The 20,827-nt window shown below is 36.7% G+C and overlaps 2 protein-coding genes across 2 annotated transcripts; one reads left to right on the top strand and one right to left on the bottom strand.

Moving 5' to 3' along the window:
• Positions 1-10,375: 10,375 nt before the first annotated feature.
• Positions 10,376-11,307, bottom strand: LOC110616923. The gene has a single exon (XM_021759454.2). It carries the CDS (start codon positions 11,258-11,260, stop codon positions 10,490-10,492), a length of 771 nt encoding a protein of 256 aa, XP_021615146.1. The 5' UTR covers positions 11,261-11,307; the 3' UTR covers positions 10,376-10,489.
• A 1,487-nt stretch (positions 11,308-12,794) lies between these two features.
• Positions 12,795-19,423, top strand: LOC110617469 (V-type proton ATPase catalytic subunit A). The gene is made up of 20 exons (XM_021760250.2): positions 12,795-13,084; positions 13,504-13,630; positions 13,750-13,805; positions 13,885-13,941; positions 14,117-14,228; positions 14,324-14,361; positions 14,476-14,577; positions 14,902-14,958; positions 15,046-15,117; positions 15,221-15,322; positions 15,422-15,484; positions 15,555-15,687; positions 16,233-16,339; positions 16,811-17,005; positions 17,225-17,311; positions 17,456-17,560; positions 17,989-18,086; positions 18,200-18,278; positions 18,817-18,905; positions 19,041-19,423. The coding sequence occupies exons 1-20, from the start codon at positions 13,007-13,009 to the stop codon at positions 19,153-19,155; spliced, it is 1,872 nt and encodes a 623-aa protein (XP_021615942.1). The 5' UTR covers positions 12,795-13,006; the 3' UTR covers positions 19,156-19,423.
• Positions 19,424-20,827: the final 1,404 nt, after the last annotated feature.

The raw sequence follows: 20,827 nt of genomic DNA, 5'->3' as shown, positions 1-20,827 counted from the left end.
AGAAACCAGGTTCGGCAGCCGAAGGCGCTTTCGGCCGCCGAACATGGCTGGGAAGGCAGGCCTTTCGGCTGCCGAAGTTGCCCCCGAAAAGAGACTTTCGTCTCTGCCTGGGACTTTCGGCCGCCGAAGGTGCCGCCGAACCTACCTGAGTTTCGTCTCTGTCCAGGACTTTCGGCCGCCGAAGGTGCCGCCGAAAGTGCCCTGTTCAGCCACTTCATGCATATCTCTATGTGATATTTTCAGGATGTTTTAGGGGGTTTTTGGGGAATATATTAGAGTTATGTTTTTTTGTGTCTGGTCCCTCATTGGAGTCCACCTGTGTAGGTTCGGACCCGAGGAACCAAGGACCCCAGCAGTGAGCCAGCTGCTACAGAGTTTGTCAGAGTCAGCCAGAGGTGAGTGGAACTAAACTTAACCTTTTTAAATTAAGAAATGAAATGCTTTTGTCATGCTTCATGCATCATGATCATATTATAGGTTGTTTGCATTAGAATTCACGACTATGCCGCATTGTATTGTTGTGATAGATGATAGTGGATGGACATTAGGATGATTCATTAGCCTTCTATATACGAAGTCCTGTGGTGCCCATAATAGGGCCGGGCAATACGAAGACCTGTGGTGCCCATAATAGGGTCGGGCAATAACTCCGAGTACGAAGTCCTGTGGTGCCCATAATAGGGCCGGGCAATACGAAGTCCTGTGGTGCCCATAATAGGGCCGGGCATGGAGTTGAGGGATTTTTGAATCAGTCCATCCGTGGTGTGATTTAATTGTGCAGTGACGCATTTCATGATAGCATGTTTTAAATGTTCTTTTTATAGTTCTACTCACTGGGCATCTAGCTCACCCCTCTCCCCTAACCCCCAGGTTTGCAGGTACGGGATAGATAGAGAAGGCAAGACGAGAAAAAGTCATATGTATGTAATAGTTAGTTTGTGGACATGACAAATGTATTATGATGAAATGTAAAAATTTTCAGGATGTTATGTAATGAGGTTATTGAGGATAGAGTTGTGCTTGACCATAATGTATTGTTAATCCCTTTTGTATATACATGATCTTATGTTATGATGTTTATGTAAACTAACTCAACACAGGTTGTTTTGCCTTTAAGGCTTGATGAGATCCCACAGAGGGACTATGTTATGTATATGATCAGAGTATGCACAGGTTGAGTTAGTTGATGACAGTGTGTATGAAGAAAAGTTTTAATTTTTATGCATGTTGTTGATCATGTATGGGATTATACAGGTTTACAGGTTATATGTCAGGCTTGCTACGGGTCCCGGCGGCCTTAAGTCGACCCGGATCCTAGCGCCGGTAGCGGTCCGGATTTCCGGGGCGTTACAATGGATGTTTGGTCCCTCATTTGAGTCCACCTGTGTAGGTTCGGACCCGAGGAATCGCGGACCTCAGCAGTGAGATAGCTGCTCCAGAGTCATTTGAGCTAGCCTAAGGTGAGTGGAATAACTCTTTATGCTTTAAAGTAAATAAATCAGTTCTTAGCATGATTCACGCATCATGAATGCCATGAGATATACTAGGGTGCTTGCATTAGAATTCACGAATATGTTGCATTGCATAATATGATGATGATGTGGATGGGTGTTGGATGATCCTTTAGTTCTCGTATGATATGATGTGATATGATATGGTATGGTATGGAAGTCCAGGTCGAGGCCCATTCTACGCCCCTGGCACTATGTTAAGAGAAAGACCAGGTTGAGGCCCATTCTATGCCCCTGGCATTATAGGAATGTTATGTCATGTATGTTATGCTAAGAGAAAGACCAGGTCGAGGTCCATCTACGCCCCTGGCACTATTGGGTATGTTGAGGACTATTGGTGACAAAACCATCCTTGATGTGATTTGTCTGTGATGTGATGCATTTCATTGTAGCATATGATTTAAATGTTTTATTATTCTGCTCACTGGGCTCTAGTAGCTCACCCCACTCCCTTAACCCCAGGTTTGCAGGTACGGGATAGACCAAGAGATCAAGAAGAGTAAAGTCATGGTCATGTAATAGCTAGTGGTGGACATGATAAATATTGAAATGTAATGAATAGTATTAGTTAGTTATGAAGTGTAATGATGATATTGAGGATTATAGTTGTGCTTGACCCTAGATTATATGTTAATCCCTTTGTTTACATGATCTTTCAAATGTAATGGTTTAATGATGTTTTAAGTAAGCCAAACTCACTATATGTTATGTTACCCCATTGGAGTATTTGATGAGGACTCCAGTGTGGGGTTGATGATTATGTTTATGATTTGTGCATGCACAGGTTGAGTTTGGTGATTGGATGAAAAGAAAAGTTTTAAATTTTTATGTAATTGTTGATCATGTATGGGATTAAACAGGCATACAGGATGAATGTTTGGCTTGCTACGGGTCCCGGCGGCCTTAAGCCGATCTGGATCCTAGCGCCGGTAGCGGTCCGGTTTCCAGGTCGTTACAAAATAGATCAAGATGCAATAACTCTAATGGTCTTGATGTTGAAACTTTATTTTTTTTTTTTTGTTTAAAAGAGACTATTGTTTGTTTTCCCATTGAACATTGTAACGACCCGGAATCTGGACCGCTACCGGCGCTAGGATCCAGATCGGCATAAGGCCGCTGGGACCCGTAGCAAGCCTGACATACATCCTGTAAACCTGTTTAATCCCATACATGATCAACATAAACATAAAATGTAATACCCGGCTAGAGTCCGGCATCGGAATTCTACTTTCCGATGGAGTTTCGGATGTCGGAAGTCTCTAGAAGGGTGAGATTTATGTTTTTCTTAAATGTTTTGCTATGTTCATGAAGTTTTACGCATAAGGAAATGAGTTTTTGAGTGAAATGAACCAAGGCAGAAAAGCCAGGTTCGGCCGCCGAAGTTGAGGTTCGGCCGCCGAACATGCATGGCTTTCGGTTTCACGTGTGGCCGCCGAAGGTGGTCTGGCCAACCACCTATAAATGGCCCTCAGTCGGTTGAAGCGGTAGAACATTGTTTCTTTCACTTGCTGAGGTTTTAAGCTAAAAACTCAAAGTTGTGAAGTTTGGAGAGTTTGAAGGAGAGTTGCTCCAAAACTCCACGTGAGGATCATTCATCTACTTGGTTTCACAAGGTAAGTGAAGATCCTGAGCTTGTTTTTATGTTTTCTGAAGGTTTTATGGGGTTTATAGAGAGAGATGCATGAATAGGGTTTTGTGTGAGGTTTTGATGATTTTGTGCATAGAGCTTGTTTCTGTGTTGTTTGAGTTGTGTTTTTGGGGTTTTAAGGTAGTTTTTGACCCCTTTGAGCATATACATGAGTGTGTGCAAGTGGAGGAAGTGTGGTGTGAAGTTGGAGAGGAGTTTGGTGCATTTGGCAAGAAGCAGGGCAAGTTTCTGCCCTGCTGATGAACTCAGGTTCGACAGCCGAAGGTACATTCGGCCGCCGAACCCCTGAAGAGGTGTGAGGAGGTGGCTTCGGCTGCCCAAGCTTGCCCCCGAGCTTTTGGACTTTCGTCTCTGGAGTGCCTTTTGGCCTCCGAAGCTTGCCCCCGAAAGGGTTCGGCAGCCGAAAGTGGAAGTTCGGCCACCGAAGGTGCTTGAGTTTCGTCTCTAGCGAGGACTTTCGGCCGCCGAACCTGCCGCCGAAAGTGTTCTGTCCAGCTTTCCTTTGCATGCTTTGCATGGATGTTAGAGTGAGTTTAAGGGGATTCTTGGGGAGTTTAATAGAGTTGGTCATAAGCTAGTTTGGTCCCTCATTTGAGTCTATCTGTATAGGTACAGACCAGAGGAACCAGAGAGAGCAGCAGTGAGTTTTGCTCCAGAGTTTTCAGAACCTGCAGAGTCAGTCCAGTTAGCCAGAGGTGAGTGGAACTAAACTTAACTCTTTTACTTGCACAATGGAATGTTTTAGCATATCTCATGCATCATGATTATACCATAGGTTGATTGCATTAGTATCCACGAATATGTTACATTGCATCGGTATTTGATGATGTGGGTAAATGCTGAATGATCCAATAGTCTCAGACAGGAAGTCCAGGAGCCTTTGACTACGCCCTGGCAGGTATAGAGAAGTCCAGGAGCCTTTGACTACGCCCTGGCAGGTATAGCAAAGTCCAGGAGCCTTTGACTACGCCCTGGCAGGTATAGCAAAGTCCAGGAGCCTTTGACTACGCCCTGGCAATGGTAAGTACAGAGGTGTTATATACACATATACATATATGACAGGAAGACCAGGTGCTCTATTCTACGCCCTGGCACAGAGTTACTGGGACTATGTGGTGACAAGTTTACTCTTGATGTGGCTTGTTTGTGCTATGGTGCATTTCATGAGATCATATTTGACTGAGATGTTTTACTGTTCTACTCACTGGGCTATAGAGCTCATCCCACTCCCTTAACCCCAGTTTTGCAGGTTCAGTGTACAATGTACAGGGACAGTCCAGCAGAGTACAGGAAGAGTAAAGAGATTTGTAATAGCTTAGAGTGGACATGTAATATTAAAGAAATGTACGAGTTATGTATACAGTTAGACATGTGCTTGACCTAGTGATGTATGTTTTATACATGATCTGTATATGTATATATGTTTTGCTGTATGTGATGAAAAACCAGGCTTACCAGGTATGAGTTAACCCAGCTAGAGTAAGCTCTAGTCAGAGGTACAGAGTACAGAGTACAGAGTACTGAGATAGTGCATGCACAGGTTAAGCCTTGGTTCAGAGAAAAGAGTTTTTATTTTCACAGAAAATGTATGATCATGTATGAGTTTTACAGGTACACAGAGAATATAGCAGGCTTGCTACGGGTTCTGGCGGCCTTAAGCCGACCTGAATCCTAGCGCCGGTAACGGTCCATTTTGGGGTCGTTACATAAAAATTTTGAACTTTTCTCATTCACTTACCAAATTCAACCTGTGTATGCACAACTAATGATCATAATCATCAACCCCACATTGGAGTCCTCATCAATGCTCCAATGGGGTAACATAATATCATAAAACATTTCATTAAAAGATCATGTAACCAAAAAGGGATTAACAACATACTAGGGTCAAGCACAATTCTAAACCTCAATACTCATCATTACATTACATAACTGTTTAATACTTTACAATATATCATGTCCACATCTAACTATTACATAGATATAACTTTACTTTTCTTGACCTCCTGGCCTATTCCGAACCTGCAAACCTGGGGGATTAGGGAAATGGGGTGAGCTACTAGAGCCCAGTGAGCAGAATAATAAAACATTTAAAATACATCCTATCATGGAATGCATCACATCACAGATAAATCACATCAAGGATGAACTTGTCACTAATAGCCCTCTACATATTCCATAGTGCCAAAACGTAGAATGGGTCCTGGTCTTTCTCTTACATAACATATCATAACATTCCAAGGTGCCAGGGACGTAGAATGGGTCTTCCTGGACTTTCTCTTACATAGTGCCAGGGATGTAGAATGGGTCTTCCTGGACTTCCATACCATATCATCATCATGCCATAACATACCATACAAGGGCTAATGGATTATTCAATGTTCATCCACATCAACAACATAATATGCAATGCAACATATTCGTGAATTTCTAATGCAACAACCTAGAGTATCACATGGCATTCGTGATGCATGAGTTATGCCAAAACTTTCATTAAATTAAAACATAAAGGTTTATTCTACTCACCTCAGGCTGACTCTAAAGCTGCTAGCTCACTGCTGGGGTCCTCGGTTCCTCGGGTCTGAACCTACATAGGTGAACTCAAATGAGGGGCCAAACATCCATGAACATGACTCTAAAATATTCCTGAAAAACCCCCTAAAACACCTTTAAAAAATAACATAAATCATGCAAAGGAAGGCTGAACAGGGCACTTTCGGCGGCAGGTTCAGCGGCCGAAAGTCCCTCCAGATCCGAAAGTCATGCACCTTTGGTGGCACTTTCGGCGGCCGAAGGTTCCCTCCAGAGACGAAACTCATGCATGTTCGGCGGCACCTTTGGCGGCCGAAACTCCCTTCCAGAGCAGAAAGTCCACTTTCGGGGGCAGGGTTCGACAGCCAAAAGTTGACCTCCACAGGCAGGTTCGGCGGCCGAAAGTTCCTTCGGCTGCCGAACTTTCGGCCGCCGAACCTGAGTTCTTCCAAAGGGTAGAACTCAGCCTCTTTCATGCACAAATGCCTCCCAATCCATTCCATCAAGCATTTACCTATTCTACAACAAGCAACTCAAGCCAACAAGCATAAAGGGGTCTCAAACTAACCTAAACCCCAACCAAAGCACACCAAACATGCATAAACAACCCACATTGCTCATAAACATATCATAAACCCATAAACTCAAAAATAACCTAACATGCATTTCTACCCCATAGATCTTCATAAAACTTGTTTAAAACATACAAGGAAGGTTGGATCTAAGCTTACCTCTTGAAGATCGAGAGGAAAGACGATCCTAGCTTGGAGATGGGGAGAAATCACCTCTTTGGTCTCCAAGCTTCAAAACTTGCTCTTTAGCTCAAATATCTTCAAACCAAGTGAAAACTCATAAGAAAATCATGAAGATTCGAAGGAAGAAGCTCAAAATCGATGAGGGACGGCGGAGAACTCACCTTGGCCGAAAACGGGGAGAAAAGCTCACCCGTTCGGACATGGGGACCCCTTTATAGGTGGCTGGCTAGGCCACTTTTGGAGGCCTAACGTGCCTCCGCATGCATGCCATGTTCGGCGGCCGAACATAAGGTTCGGCGGCCGAACCTGGACTTCCCTCACTTATGCCTTCGGGGGCCTAAAGCACTCCCGAAGTGCATGCATGTTCGGCAGCCGAACTTGAGATTCGGCGGCCGAACCTGAGTCTTCCTCTCAAGGCTATTTTCATACAAAACTCATTTCCTTTCTTGCTTAAAACCATAAAATACATTAAAACATTTTATGAAAACATGATTTTACCCTTCTAGAGGTTTCCGACATCCGAGATTCCACGGATAATCTTTTTCAAAATTCAATTTTGGTAATTCTCTAACAAGATTTTTCTTTAAGAGTTTTGAAATCATATGCATGCTTGCATGACCTAATTTTCTATGCCACAACCAGTTTTTATCATCAAAACTAGCAAAGCATTTTTTTTTCACCATTTTTAAAACATTCAAAATCAAATAGATAAATATTATCTATTATATATGTTATAACAGGGTATTATCATTCATATCACGAATTTCACAATGTATGGATAGAAATATTATCTTAAAACCTTTGTCACAAAGTTGACTTACATTCAACAGGTTGTATTTTAGACCTTGAATAAGTGTCACATTTTCGATATATGGTTTGCATGACCTAATTTTCTATGCTACAACCAGCTTTTATCGTCAAAACTAGCAAAGCATTTTTTTCATCATTTTTAAAACATTCAAAATTAAACAGATAAATATTATCTATTCTATATGTCATAACAGAGCATTATCATTCATATCACAAATTTCACAATGTGTGGATAGAAATGTTATCTTAAAATCTTTATTACAAAGTTGACTTACACTCAACAGGTTGTATTTCAGACCTTGAACAAGTGCCACATTTTCGATACATGGTTTTAATTCAATTGCTCTATTTTCAATAATCTGTGTTCTTCCTTATCTCCAAATCTTATAAATCCTTCTGATTTCATGATAAGATTATTGAATAAGGTCTTGTCTCCAGTTATGCGGCATGAACATCCACTGTTAACATACCATTTATTTATTTTCTGTTTATGCTTTAGACAGATCTCAATTTCTTCTTCTTTTGAAGGTTCAGCAGCTTCTTTTTCAAGAGTCATACATCAGAGATTGGCTTCATTATTTTCGTTTGAGTCATCGCTAGAACTTTTATCAGTTGTATCCCAAACAGCGACCATAGCCTTCTTTCTTTATCTTCCTTTTTCTTCTTTTTTGCTTTTAGGGCAGTTGGGTCTAATGTGACATGGTTTATTACACTCATAACAGATAATTTCTTTTAGGTCTTTGTGAGGATGTGATTGAGAGTCATCCTTTGGTCCATATTTTTTTATAAATATTTTATACTTGTTTCCACTTTTTCTGAAAGCTTTTCTGAATTTTCTTGCTAACATAGCCATTTCTTCTTTATCACTGGATAAGCTAGAGCATTCACCTGCCTTCAAGATAATAGACTTCTTTTTACTGTCTGTAAGCTTTTTTGATTTCAAAGCTATACCTTTCTTGCCTTTTTCTTTCTCCGTGATCTGCTTTTTAAACATCATTGCATAGAAAATTAATGATTCAATCAACTCACCTTGTGAAGTCTTTTTGTATCAAATATGACTATGGTTTTTACTTCTCAAGATTTTGACAGTGATCTTAAAATTTTCTTCACTAGCGTAGCTTCTTCAAAGTTTTTCCTAGTAGCTTTTAGAAGATTAACTAGATTAATAAATCTAGTACTCATTTCAGCAACAGTTTCGCCTGATTTCATCTCAAATAATTCGAAGTCATGAACCAGCAAGTTTGCTTTTGATTCCTCCACTTGATTTGTGCATTCATAAGTCACTTCGAGTTTATCCCATACTTTTTTTGTAGACTCACAACCTAAAACACGATTATATTCAGTTACATCCAAAGCACAATAAAGTATATTTAAAACTTTAGCATTTGTGGAAATATTTTTTCAATCAACATCAGTAAATTCTTCCTCAGTCTTCTCTCTAGTTCCTCCTGTAACCAAAGAAATTTCAAGGCCTTTAATAATTCTTTGCCAAGCTTCTATATTAATGGATTGTATAAAATTTTTCATTTTAACTTTTAAAAAAGAGTAATTTGTGCTATTAAAAAGATGTAGTTTTATAATCGAATAGCCTTCAGCTAAAGGTGTAAGCATGCCAGTATAATTAGAAGAAATAGCCATTTTAGGATCTCCCGAAGGTATTTAAACCTCAAGCAAGAGAGCTAAGCTCTAATACCAATTTGTTGTCCCGAGATAAGTGATCAAGAGGGGGAGTGAATGAGTCACTTTGCCAATTTTTCAGCCCTTAAAGTTTTAATTAAAAATTATGGCTATTAATTCTGAAAGTAAAATGGTGATAGATTCAAATAGGTTTTTCAAATGTTTTCTTGGAAGATTTTGAAAGTAAACTAAAATCAGATATTCATGTAAACAATAGAAGCAATTAAATGAAAACAGAGATCAAAATAATAAGTTAATTTTATTAAATTCTTATCAGCAGTAATTCTAACTTGCAAAGAAATATTTCAAATTAACAAGAAAAGCTTAAAAGTAAGGAGACAAGGGAGCAGGAAATCAAACACTGAGATTTTATAGTGGTTCGGTGAACTTAGCCTACGTCCACTCTCCCAAAGTCCTTTCTTAAGTCTTTCACTCCACCAAAATTCTTTTAACATGCAAGAGAACAGCCTCTTATACAAACAACAAGCTTCCAAGGTGCATGTGGACCTTTACATGTTTGATTCATACTCAAACTCTCACTTAAGTTTTAACAAGTGCTTAGAACCTTTATCAAGTGACCATACACTTGATCAACCTTATATATGTTTTTATTCAAAAGAAAGACACTCTCAACAAATTTTTTATCAGATATAACAGAAATTCTATTAAGATGAGAGAGAGTAAATTTGCCAATGAATATCAGATGTGATAATGAAAAGTTTTAATGCAAAGGTTACAAATGCTTTCTGAGATTCAATATTTTTATTACTTATGAAGAGACTTAATCTTTTAAATAGATATCTGAAAAACTTTTTTTCTTAACTGAAGAGGTAGTTCAATGATAATAATTTTGAAAAATTAGCCGTTAATCAGTTTGAAAATCATGCAAACTGAAATCAATTATTTTCGCAATTTAAAATTAATTATCTAAAATAAGTACAGTCAGAAATTAAATATCTAAATTTAAAACTGTATTTAAAATTAAATATTTAATTTTAATTTTTCATGACAATTTAAAAAAATAACTTAAAATCTTCTTTTTTTTTAATTTTTAAAAAATAAAATAAAATAGATAATTTTATCATTAACATATCAACTCATTCACTCTTTTAAAATAAATCCTAAAATTATTTTTTTATGCTTTTTCTTTTTTTAATTTATCTTGTATTATCATTAGAGTCTTTATTCATTTTATATATAATTTTTTTTTATTTCTCCAATATTTTTTGATATTCCATTTTTAATATTAAAAATGATTACATAAACATGATAAGATTTGACATTATTAAAATCAAACTCATAAAATCAAACTCTTTCAAGCATAATGTTCAACAACATGATATCCTTTTCCATGGTTAATAGAATAGCAAATGCAGCTGCGGATTGTTCGTCAAAGCTTAGGACTCAACATGCTCCCTTGTAATTGGTTAAGAAAAATAATTGTAGAAAAAATTATTTTTATATTATTATAATAATACACTACTTTGTGATTAATTTTCCTTGGCAAAAGTTTCAACAATAAAATAAGTTAAAGAGTGAGAAAAATATAAAAAAAATTAGAATAGCTTTTTGTTTTGGAGCACCTTCTTCAAGAGGGCTTCACGTCCAGGAAATGGATTCTTAATCTCTGCCGTCCATTCCTCTTGATCACCCCTCTGTTCCATTTCCTCCCTGACCCCGTTTACGAAACTATCCTTGGTCCTCCTTAAAATTCCCAGCTTCTCCTGCTTCTTCTCGTCCTTGGACCTGAGCTTGGCTCTCTCTCTTCTCTCCTTCCGTCTGATTTCATTCTCTGATAAAATCCTATCTTTCTCTTCCTTCTCCGTTCCCAGATCTTTCATTTCTTTAACAGTGCTACAAATTCTTGGGATTCTGCCGCCTTTACTAGTGCCCAAGAGCTCAAAGTTCAATTTACTCCACCCAACCTTATCATCATTGTCCCAACCAAACCTCTCGCTTATCTCCAACAACGTAGAAACTGCACTATCCTCCATAGACAAAGAGGCATTTTTGTTTCCATTCAAGACGCTATCTGCAAATTCCCACTCCAATCTGTCCTGATAAACTGGGTCTTCAAGAACTTGGTCTGCTAACTTTGCCCAGTGCTCGAAATCGCCCGCACGAAGGTTGTTGGAAACCCATTTGAGGTAGGTTGAAGGGAGGGCGCCAAGCATCTTTCCTTTGTACTTGCCAAAGTCTATTACTCTGTCTCTTGCGGGGGTTGTATGCCATTTGGAGGTGGATGAGGTAGGGGGTTTCTTGGGTTTGAAAGAGCATATTATGTTTGGAAATTTGAAGGAGCATTGAGCTAAAGCCATCGGGGACATAAAATGAAGACAGCAAAGAAGATTTTACTCCCCTTCCCAATTTACGTGTCTACGCCATTATGTTACTTGAATGAACCTGGGGCTGGGTTCTGGATTTTAGGTTGAGCTTGTTTATGGGCTTCAGAGTTGGGTTCTTTTTCAGGCCCAAGTCTAATGTTTCCTATTAATTAATAAATTACATGTCTAGGTAAACCCTATATTACAATAAAATTTAAAATTAATTGTCAAAAACATTATATATTTTATTTTTATTATATATTTTTAATTTTATTAATTAAATTTTATTTTAATTAAATACACTCTACTATTAATTATATAGTTAGAAATTTATAAAATTATTAATTTATTTTTTTCACTGATAAATATATTTAAAAATTATTAATTATATTATTATTATTTATTTTAAATTTTTATTAATAATTTTATAATAATAATAATTTATTTTATTTTATTTTATTTTAACTAAAACTATTATCTATCAATATTTTTTAAATTTATTTAATATGCTTACAATTTAGTATTATTTTTAAAACTATCATTAAAAAAATAACCTTATTAAATATATTAAGTATGAAGTATTCAAAAATAATTTTTCTTGAATTTATCTAATATAATTATTATTTAGTATTGAAAAAAATAATCTTATTAAATATATTAATTATAAATATTAAAAAATAATTTAAAATAATATTTAACATGATTCATTTTAAAAATATTAAAATAATAAAATTTTTTAAAATTATTTTTTAATTTTCAAGTATAATAATAATTCATTACTTTTTTTAAATTATACTAATATTTAATATTTAAAGTGAATTTTTAAAAAAATTAATAATATATAAATTAAGTCTTTAATTATCTAATTTATTAAGGCTAAAATAATATGTGATTCATCTGAAATTATAAATTCAGTTTTCATTTTTTTTATCTTCTAAAAAAATATTAATAAAATAAATAATTATTAAAATTTTTTATATTTTTAATTTTATTATAATGATATATATTTTTTAAATAGATTATAATTATACTTAAAACTTTTAAATTATTATTAATTTTATTCTAAAATTTATTAACATGGATATAACATTAATATACCATGATAATTCATTATTTTTTTTAACGACACATATAATTATAATTTTAAAATTAAATTTTAATTAATAAAAAAATATAAAGGTGTAAATGTAATAAAATTAAATGTATATTTTTTTATTAACTCTAAATTTAAATGGTTTCTGTACAATGTTGACTAGTTTAACAAAAACATAGTGAATTCCTTATTGATTTTTTTTAAAGAATCCACATTAAGATTGTTAAAGATTTAACCAATTTATTTTTATGAAAAAAGAAAAATGTATTTACTTTATCACAAATGTATTATTTTCAGCAAAACACATAAAAAGCCTATATTCCAAAATGAACCACGTGCAAAATTAATTGGTCCATCATATGACGAACTGAATTTTACGGGTAGTGCACATCATTACAGTATAACCGTGTGCAGGGGATCACTCACACACCTCAACATCGCAAACCCCCGTGTATTCGTCCACTGGTGCATCCTGCATATAATTGCGTCTTCCTTCCCAATTATATTCATAAATCACACACTCAGCCTTCTTCATCTCTGTATCGTCCACTGGTGAATTGCTTGTTTTGACCGGAACACTAGGGTTTTGAGCGATCTCGCTTGCCGGCTCGAATTCCAATTATCACTTTCGTAATATCCCCGAGTCTCGCAGAAAAATGCCGTCAGTGTACGGTGCGCGGTTGACAACCTTTGAAGATTCCGAGAAGGAGAGCGAGTACGGTTACGTTCGTAAGGTACTTAGATCGATTTCGTTCTCAATTGGATCATTTTCATTTCATCCGTTTTCCAACTATTTTTTAAAGTTATCTAATTTATGATTAAAGTCGAGTCTTATGTTACTTGATAAGTTCAGAGATTGATCGCTTTGAAAGAAGATTATTGGATGGAATCTGTGGATTTTCTATAAACAATGGTTTCGATGTTGAATTCGGAGCAATCGGATCTGCTTTGTGATATTTTCATTTTTATTTAGATATTGGATCTGCCATGTACTTGGCGCGCTAATAGCAAATACTTTATTTAACAGTTATGAATTTGACAAGAGATGAAATGATATATAGGCTTTCTTCATATCCAATTAGCACTCTGGCTCGATCTAATAATGTTTAGTGTTCTGTTGCTGGATAACACATAATGCAATATGTTTTGACAGGTGTCTGGACCAGTCGTGGTTGCAGATGGCATGGCTGGTGCTGCTATGTATGAACTGGTCCGTGTTGGCCATGACAACCTAATAGGTGAAATCATTCGGCTGGAAGGAGATTCTGCCACAATTCAAGGTTATTTACAGCTATGATTCTTGATAGCTTTTTGCTCTTTAATTGTCTCTTCATCACGTTTCTCACTTGATATCTGCAAGAAGTATAACAGAAGGGGTTTTTATGAATTTTGATGTCAGTTTATGAGGAAACAGCTGGATTAATGGTGAATGACCCTGTTCTTCGTACACACAAGGTGATTTTTTTGCTTAACATTTTTATGATTTCTAGATGGTATATTAACTTTGCTTATGAATTGTACGTTCATCTTACAGCCTCTGTCAGTGGAATTGGGACCAGGAATATTGGGAAATATTTTTGATGGAATTCAGGTTTGATATCTCCTTTTATCTTTGTTATGGATGTCTGCTTTACATTTTTCATTTTGTTTTGTTTTGATTGATGGCTTTCTTACTTATCCCTTTAACTTTGAACATTGCATACTCAATTGCAAAGTTAGCGGCTAGCCACACTCTGATTTTTTTTTCCCCTGCATTATCAAAATAGAGGCCTTTGAAAACCATCGCAAAAAGATCTGGTGATGTCTATATCCCTCGTGGTGTCTCTGTCCCAGCCCTTGACAAAGATACTCTCTGGGAATTTCAGCCTAAAAAAATAGGTAATCCATGGAAAGTTATTAGCATATTATGATGGCTATACAACAAAGTTTCTGATGTATGATTCCTCTAAATTCGTTATATTTGATGGCAACAGGTGAGGGAGATCTTGTGACTGGTGGAGACTTATATGCAGTAAGTTCATTAATCTTGAACCTTTGGTTAGTTAAATTCCTCCCAGAATAGCATTATTGGAGTTACTGTGCATTGAATCTTATCTTAGTTGTTGTGGGTATATTTATATTGCAGACTGTCTTTGAGAACAGTCTAATGCAGCACCATGTTGCACTTCCTCCTGATGCCATGGGAAAAATCACTTATGTTGCACCTCCTGGTCAATATTCATTGAAGGTTTGTCATCTTTGCCATGTTATGTGTCCTTGCAGTCTAGTTTATTCCTTCTGTAAAACTTTTTCTTTGATTTTTATATATGAGATTGAGTAAAGAATTAGAATTGTAGCTGCAAGAATTGTTATATGCAAGTGCCATACATGTGTTATATGGCGATTGTATGCTTTGGTTCTTCTGTCATTAATCATTAATATATGATTTTTATAGATGTTGGTTTGACTCCTATATTTGTGTGAGGTGTAAACATAAGAGAAACTTGCATTAACATCTAACTTTGTTTAACTTTTATTGTGCAAATCTTACTGATTTCTTGCTCCTTTTTAGGACACTGTTTTAGAGCTTGAGTTTCAGGGTGTGAAAAAGCAGTTCACTATGCTTCAGGTTTGTAATTTGTGTTTATGGCCATACTTTTCGGAGTTGACCATGTACTTGTTTCTTAGTTTTAGCATCTGCTTGTTCAATATGCAGACTTGGCCAGTGCGAACACCAAGACCTGTTGCATCAAAGCTAGCTGCTGATACCCCTCTGCTCACTGGGCAGGTACTTATAAGACATACTAAATGTGCAGGCTCTTTCTTTTTATATAAAAAAAAATATTGCCATTCAAGAATGTGACAACTCTGATGAATTGTTCTCAAATCAGCGTGTTCTTGATGCCCTCTTCCCCTCTGTTCTCGGTGGAACCTGTGCTATTCCTGGGGCATTTGGTTGTGGCAAAACTGTCATTAGTCAAGCTCTTTCCAAGGTGTGACTTCTATATTTCATGTTTTGTGGTGCATAGTTAACATTTATGATGATGAAGACATAAAGTGACTGATTAGGAATTATTTTTTTATTTGCTCAGTACTCTAATTCAGACACTGTTGTTTATGTTGGTTGCGGAGAAAGAGGAAATGAAATGGCAGAGGTTTGCTTCTCAGTTTTGTTAATAATACCTCTTTATGGTCTTGGAGATTTTAATGTAATCAATCATTCAGGTGCTTATGGATTTTCCACAATTGACAATGACATTACCTGATGGCCGTGAGGAATCTGTAATGAAGCGCACGACACTAGTGGCTAACACTTCTAATATGCCTGTGGCTGCTCGTGAGGCTTCAATTTATACAGGTAATCCACTTGAAAAATACTTGGCATGATAAATAATCAGCTGAAACTTGATCTCTCACGTAGAACTTTCTCTCGTGCTTGTCACCTATAGTTGGCAAATTTACAAGTTTGCTCTTTCTTGCTAATGCTTTCTCAGCACAATAATCTATCTTACAGCTGTAACCTTTTATTTCTCAGAACATATCTGTTATTCCTCACTTTTTAATTGTTTTCATTTATCATATATTTTTAACTTGAGGGCTTATTAGTTCTAGAAACGGAAAGTAATAGCTTTTCTGTTTGAAAAATTATTTTTACACTCCTCTTTGATAAATTGCCAGATCAAAGCTTGTTGATTTAAGAGTAGTGGACTAAGAGAAACCTAAAATGTAAATTTTTCTTTGCTTGAGCTAAATGTTCCGCATCAGTAAATGGATGTATTAGGATTTCTTGTCTTATTGCAACACAGGCAATTTGCATGCATCAAGTTCGTTGTGTGGCTATTGTTGCATCTTGTGAATACCTTGTTTTGGCGTTTATCTTTATGGGTAATATGTTATTTGCAGGGATCACTATAGCTGAATACTTCAGAGATATGGGCTATAATGTCAGCATGATGGCAGATTCAACATCTCGTTGGGCAGAAGCATTGCGTGAAATTTCTGGGCGTCTGGTTGGTTCCTCATAAGTTTAGCTTGTTAATGACATAATTTGCTACTTATAAATGTTGCTTGGACTATTATAGCAGTGCCTGACCTTTTGTGGTTTCTATAGAATCCTAGACAAGTCAAGTATTCACTGTAGCATACAAGCTGCTGCTTGCAGCCCATGTCATAATGTGCCCATTAATTGTAACCTGCAATGACTGATCATAAGTTACAAGAGTTGAATTGTACTGATGGAGAAGCTGAATATAGTTAATCATGAATGTTGCCAGAGATGAATGATCTCTGATACTCACCTAATTATAATGAAATGATTACTGTACCATTTATAAAAGCATCATTGAGCCTGACATTCAAGGGCTTCAATGTCTCCATCCAAAAACTAGAATTTATTGTGTTAAGGATTTCATCTGCTGTTAAAAAGTGTGTTATCTATCTTTGACCAACTATAATTGCTTGTGACTTAACTTTTCTTACAGGCAGAAATGCCTGCAGATAGTGGATATCCTGCTTATTTGGCAGCACGTTTAGCCTCATTTTATGAACGTGCTGGTAAAGTAAAATGTCTTGGATCGCCAGAACGTAATGGTAGTGTCACAATTGTTGGTGCTGTTTCCCCACCTGGTGGAGATTTTTCTGATCCTGTTACTTCTGCTACCCTCAGCATTGTCCAGGTGAACATATACATCTTATATTAAGTGATTTCTTTTTTCTTAATGAAGGTGCCAGTAGTAATTTGCAATTTCAAGCAAATTATGCAGCATCTATCTCTTCTGTGAATGGTGTGGATGCAGCCGTAGTGCTATGTTTCATCTAATTCATCTGCAGAATACCTCTAGCATCTTTGTATCTGTTATTGACATTAATGAAGCTTCCCATTTGTATGTTTATAGGTGTTCTGGGGTTTGGACAAGAAGCTTGCCCAGAGGAAGCATTTCCCTTCTGTTAACTGGCTTATTTCCTACTCAAAATACTCAACGGTATGTTAGGAATTTCTTTGCAATCCTTGTGTAGGAAGCTCTATTGTTTTCTCTCTCCTTTTAATGGTTTTCAGGCCTTTTTGCCTTTGATCCCTATATTGCATGCAGCTGTCGTTATTTATTTTATTGTTTATCTTTTTCCAGGCACTGGAGTCTTTCTATGATCAATTTGATCCAGATTTTATCAACATTAGGACAAAGGCCCGTGAAGTGCTACAGAGAGAGGATGATTTAAATGAAATTGTACAGGTAGGCTACCTATATTCCAAAATCTCTTTTATTCTAAGTTCCCCAAGGCTCAAAAGGGTGGATTCCTGACACTTGCCTAACTTTTGAGAACATGGCATGGATGGAGAATTAAGTAAGCTATACATGATAGGTGTGTGGTTATTTATTGTTTTTCCTTAGGACTTTAAATTTATAAGGTTTCTGCTTGTATCTCCTTTCTTTTCTATTGGATGATTTAGAAATGTACTTTGGAGTACAAAATTCAGTAGATTTTTCACGTCTTGTCTGATATGTTGTTTAGATTGATACCCCAATTCTTCCTCAAATCAAATATAATTTAGACTGTTGCACCTCTCATTTGGGCTGGTGTAGTTATTTTTGCGTGCAAAGTTCAATCAGTTCCTTAAATATGCTAATCACTGAATGCCAATGGCTACATGGGTATCCAGCTCGTTGGGAAGGATGCTTTGGCCGAGTCAGATAAGATTACCCTGGAGACAGCAAAGCTTTTGAGGGAAGACTATCTTGCTCAGAATGCATTTACTCCGTAAGCTTCAGCTTCACTGTTGAATCTTTCTACAATATGTATCTGAATGATTTCAGCAAATATATTTGTAATTTAGTAACAATCTCTGTATGGGCAATTTGAATGACTGACAGATATGACAAATTCTGTCCTTTCTACAAGTCTGTTTGGATGATGCGCAACATAATTCATTTTTACAATTTGGCCAATCAGGTAGATCAACTCCCCCAAAATTCATTTGTAAAAAGCTGTGTATATCAATTTACTGTTTTTCCCTTTTCTTCTTTATTTCTTTAAGGCTCTCCTGGAATAAGTGATGGAAGGAAATAGAATTGCTTTGAACTTCTCAAGCATTGCTTTTTGCATTTACTTCCTTTGCCTTCTACTTTGAGTACAGTGATTTCAGTAGCAGTTGACTTTTTATTGACTATTGTGGCGTTTCACTTTGTTATTGAGAACATGGATCTGAAAAGAAGGCTAGAAAATAGGTTTCCTGGGTTGCTGTAGTGTTTTTTTTTTTTGGAGCAACATTGATTGTTGTAGTTATCTTGCTTCAAATGTTCTAGCCTTGCTTTTTCTACTCAGTGTTAGTAGTGAGTATTGGCATCTTCATAAGAGGAATATGAGAATCCTTTTTCATTGTGTTTGGCTTGTAAGCTTTGATATTTAGTAGTATAAACATAAGCAGCTCAAATATACCAGTGCAACAATCTAAAGGCTTAGCATGGTTATGGATCTTTTATACTTGCAGAGTGTGGAGAGAGCAGCTGGTATGGATGGCCAGAAGATAACCTACAGCCTCATCAAGCATCGGTTGGGAGATCTCTTCTACCGTTTAGTGTAAGGAAAAATGATGATGCTTACTGGATCTCCTTCTAACAAAATGAAAAAAGGGGTGTGGGTGTAGGGAAATGGAAAAACTATTGAATTGCAATATAATTATGTTATGATCAAGTTGGTTATCATTGGTTGCAGGTCTCAGAAATTTGAGGATCCAGCGGAAGGAGAGGCAGCTCTAGTGGCAAAATTCAGCAAGTTGCACGAGGATCTAACTGCTGGTTTCCGTGCCCTCGAGGATGAGACCCGATGATTTAGAAGTTTGAAATTTTGATTTATTTCTTCATCAGATTCTATCAAGAGACATTCTTGGTATATCTAATGGTAGCAGATGTTCCGTTTCGCCATAATTTGAGCTGGGTTGTGATAGTTATTTTGTACTATTTGTCATATTTCATTTTCAGTTCTGTTGGGCAGGAGGGACAATAACTTATGTATTTATTCAATAAGGGGTGTATATGATTTAATTTATTATCTTTTAAACATTTATTTTAATCGGATGATTAATATCTTTCTAATTATTCTTTTGTGGAGTTCGGGGACTAATTGCTCTAGTAATTTAATATGGCCACGGCTGCTATGGTTTATTTTTATCTGCCCATCAAATGACAGGTGTTCCAGACTATCACAACCAAGGATAGCAAACAAATCAACAATTAAAGCGCAAGATGATTTCATATGAGAAACCACACTAGACTAATATGGAAGTTCCCTTTCATCAACCGAATGTTACTCTGCCACCACGTCATTTGAACAGTAGGTGGAACCCGCCAAAGCACGAGTTGTGCCTCCTTTGGGGGGGGGTGCGGGGGATGTTATCTGGAGCAGGTCTGGGCTTCGCTATGAGGTACTCTTAGCTCAACATTGGCGGCTGCTGAAGGTATGACATGCAGAGAAGCCATCATTGTTGATAAAACCAATGGGAGGTGCCTCTCGAACCCCATGCTTTGTGGTTAGACATTAAGGAAGCTTTGAGGACTGCGCCAGATATGGACGTGGTGTGTTGTCTCCGGTCCACCAACAATTGCGCTAATTGGAGGGCCAGTGCTACTCATTTGGGCCAACTGTGGGATGATTGGGTTACAAGCCTCACCTCTGTTCGCGCACTCTATAGTAGAAGATAGGGCTGTAAATACTCTCTTATAAATAATAGTCGTTTTTTCCATGGCAAAAACAAAAGAATTAAAAACAACCACGCTAGACTGAAATTTCAAATATATCAAAAAATTTGGTTAACAAAGTGTGCTTTGGATCCTTATTTTTCCCCAAGTTGCTAGAGAACCCTCTGTATAAGCTAGTCCTCATGCTTTGAACAGTAGACCATGGATCTTTCAGCCAGGGCCAACTTTAGGAATGTCATAATGCTCACTCATGTTCGCCAAATACTGGTTGAAATCTTGAATCCTATCACGATGAGATTTATTAGCTTCTTTGGGCCATTCTATGGATATCAATTTTCTCCCTCTGCTCTATGTAATGTCTTTCTGCAGAGGTCAGATAATCATCGTAACTAGTTGCCCTCCCTTCTTCGCTCAATTTACTGACTGTCATTTGTAACGTCTTTCTTCAGTGTTTTGGCCTGCACCATATATGAAAATGCATGGCGATTCTAAATTAATATAAAAGAGGTAGAAAATAAGATCTAAAGAGCCAAATATCATCTACTTGACCATTCCATAACTTTTATTTAAATCGGGAAGAAAATAAGATCTAAATTAATGTTCGGCCTGCTCGATTGTAGATCAGGTTGTATGCTAATGAATCAACCTATATAGTGAACTCTAAGGGTTTGCGTCTGACTATCCTACAATGATTCGACTACGGTTCGAGTGTGCTCAATTTATATATATATTTTTCATTAAAAGATGAATCTAGTTTTAATGACATTAACACATTAGGATTTCGTTATATTTAAATGTTAAATA

The sequence above is a fragment of the Manihot esculenta genome, chromosome 6 (assembly GCF_001659605.2).
Source record: "Manihot esculenta cultivar AM560-2 chromosome 6, M.esculenta_v8, whole genome shotgun sequence".
Lineage (NCBI taxonomy): Eukaryota > Viridiplantae > Streptophyta > Magnoliopsida > Malpighiales > Euphorbiaceae > Manihot > Manihot esculenta.
This window is presented reverse-complemented; position numbering and strand designations above follow the sequence as displayed.

Excerpts from the sequence above, each read along its gene's own strand:
- LOC110617469 (XM_021760250.2), top strand. The coding sequence starts at position 13,007 with ATGCCGTCAGTGTACGGTGCGCGGTTGACAACCTTTGAAGATTCCGAG. Across the intron at positions 14,229-14,323 it reads ATTTCAGCCTAAAAAAATAG|GTGAGGGAGATCTTGTGACT; the intron begins GTAATCCATGGA and ends TGATGGCAACAG. Across the intron at positions 17,006-17,224 it reads CTACCCTCAGCATTGTCCAG|GTGTTCTGGGGTTTGGACAA; the intron begins GTGAACATATAC and ends GTATGTTTATAG.
- LOC110616923 (XM_021759454.2), bottom strand. The coding sequence starts at position 11,260 with ATGTCCCCGATGGCTTTAGCTCAATGCTCCTTCAAATTTCCAAACATA.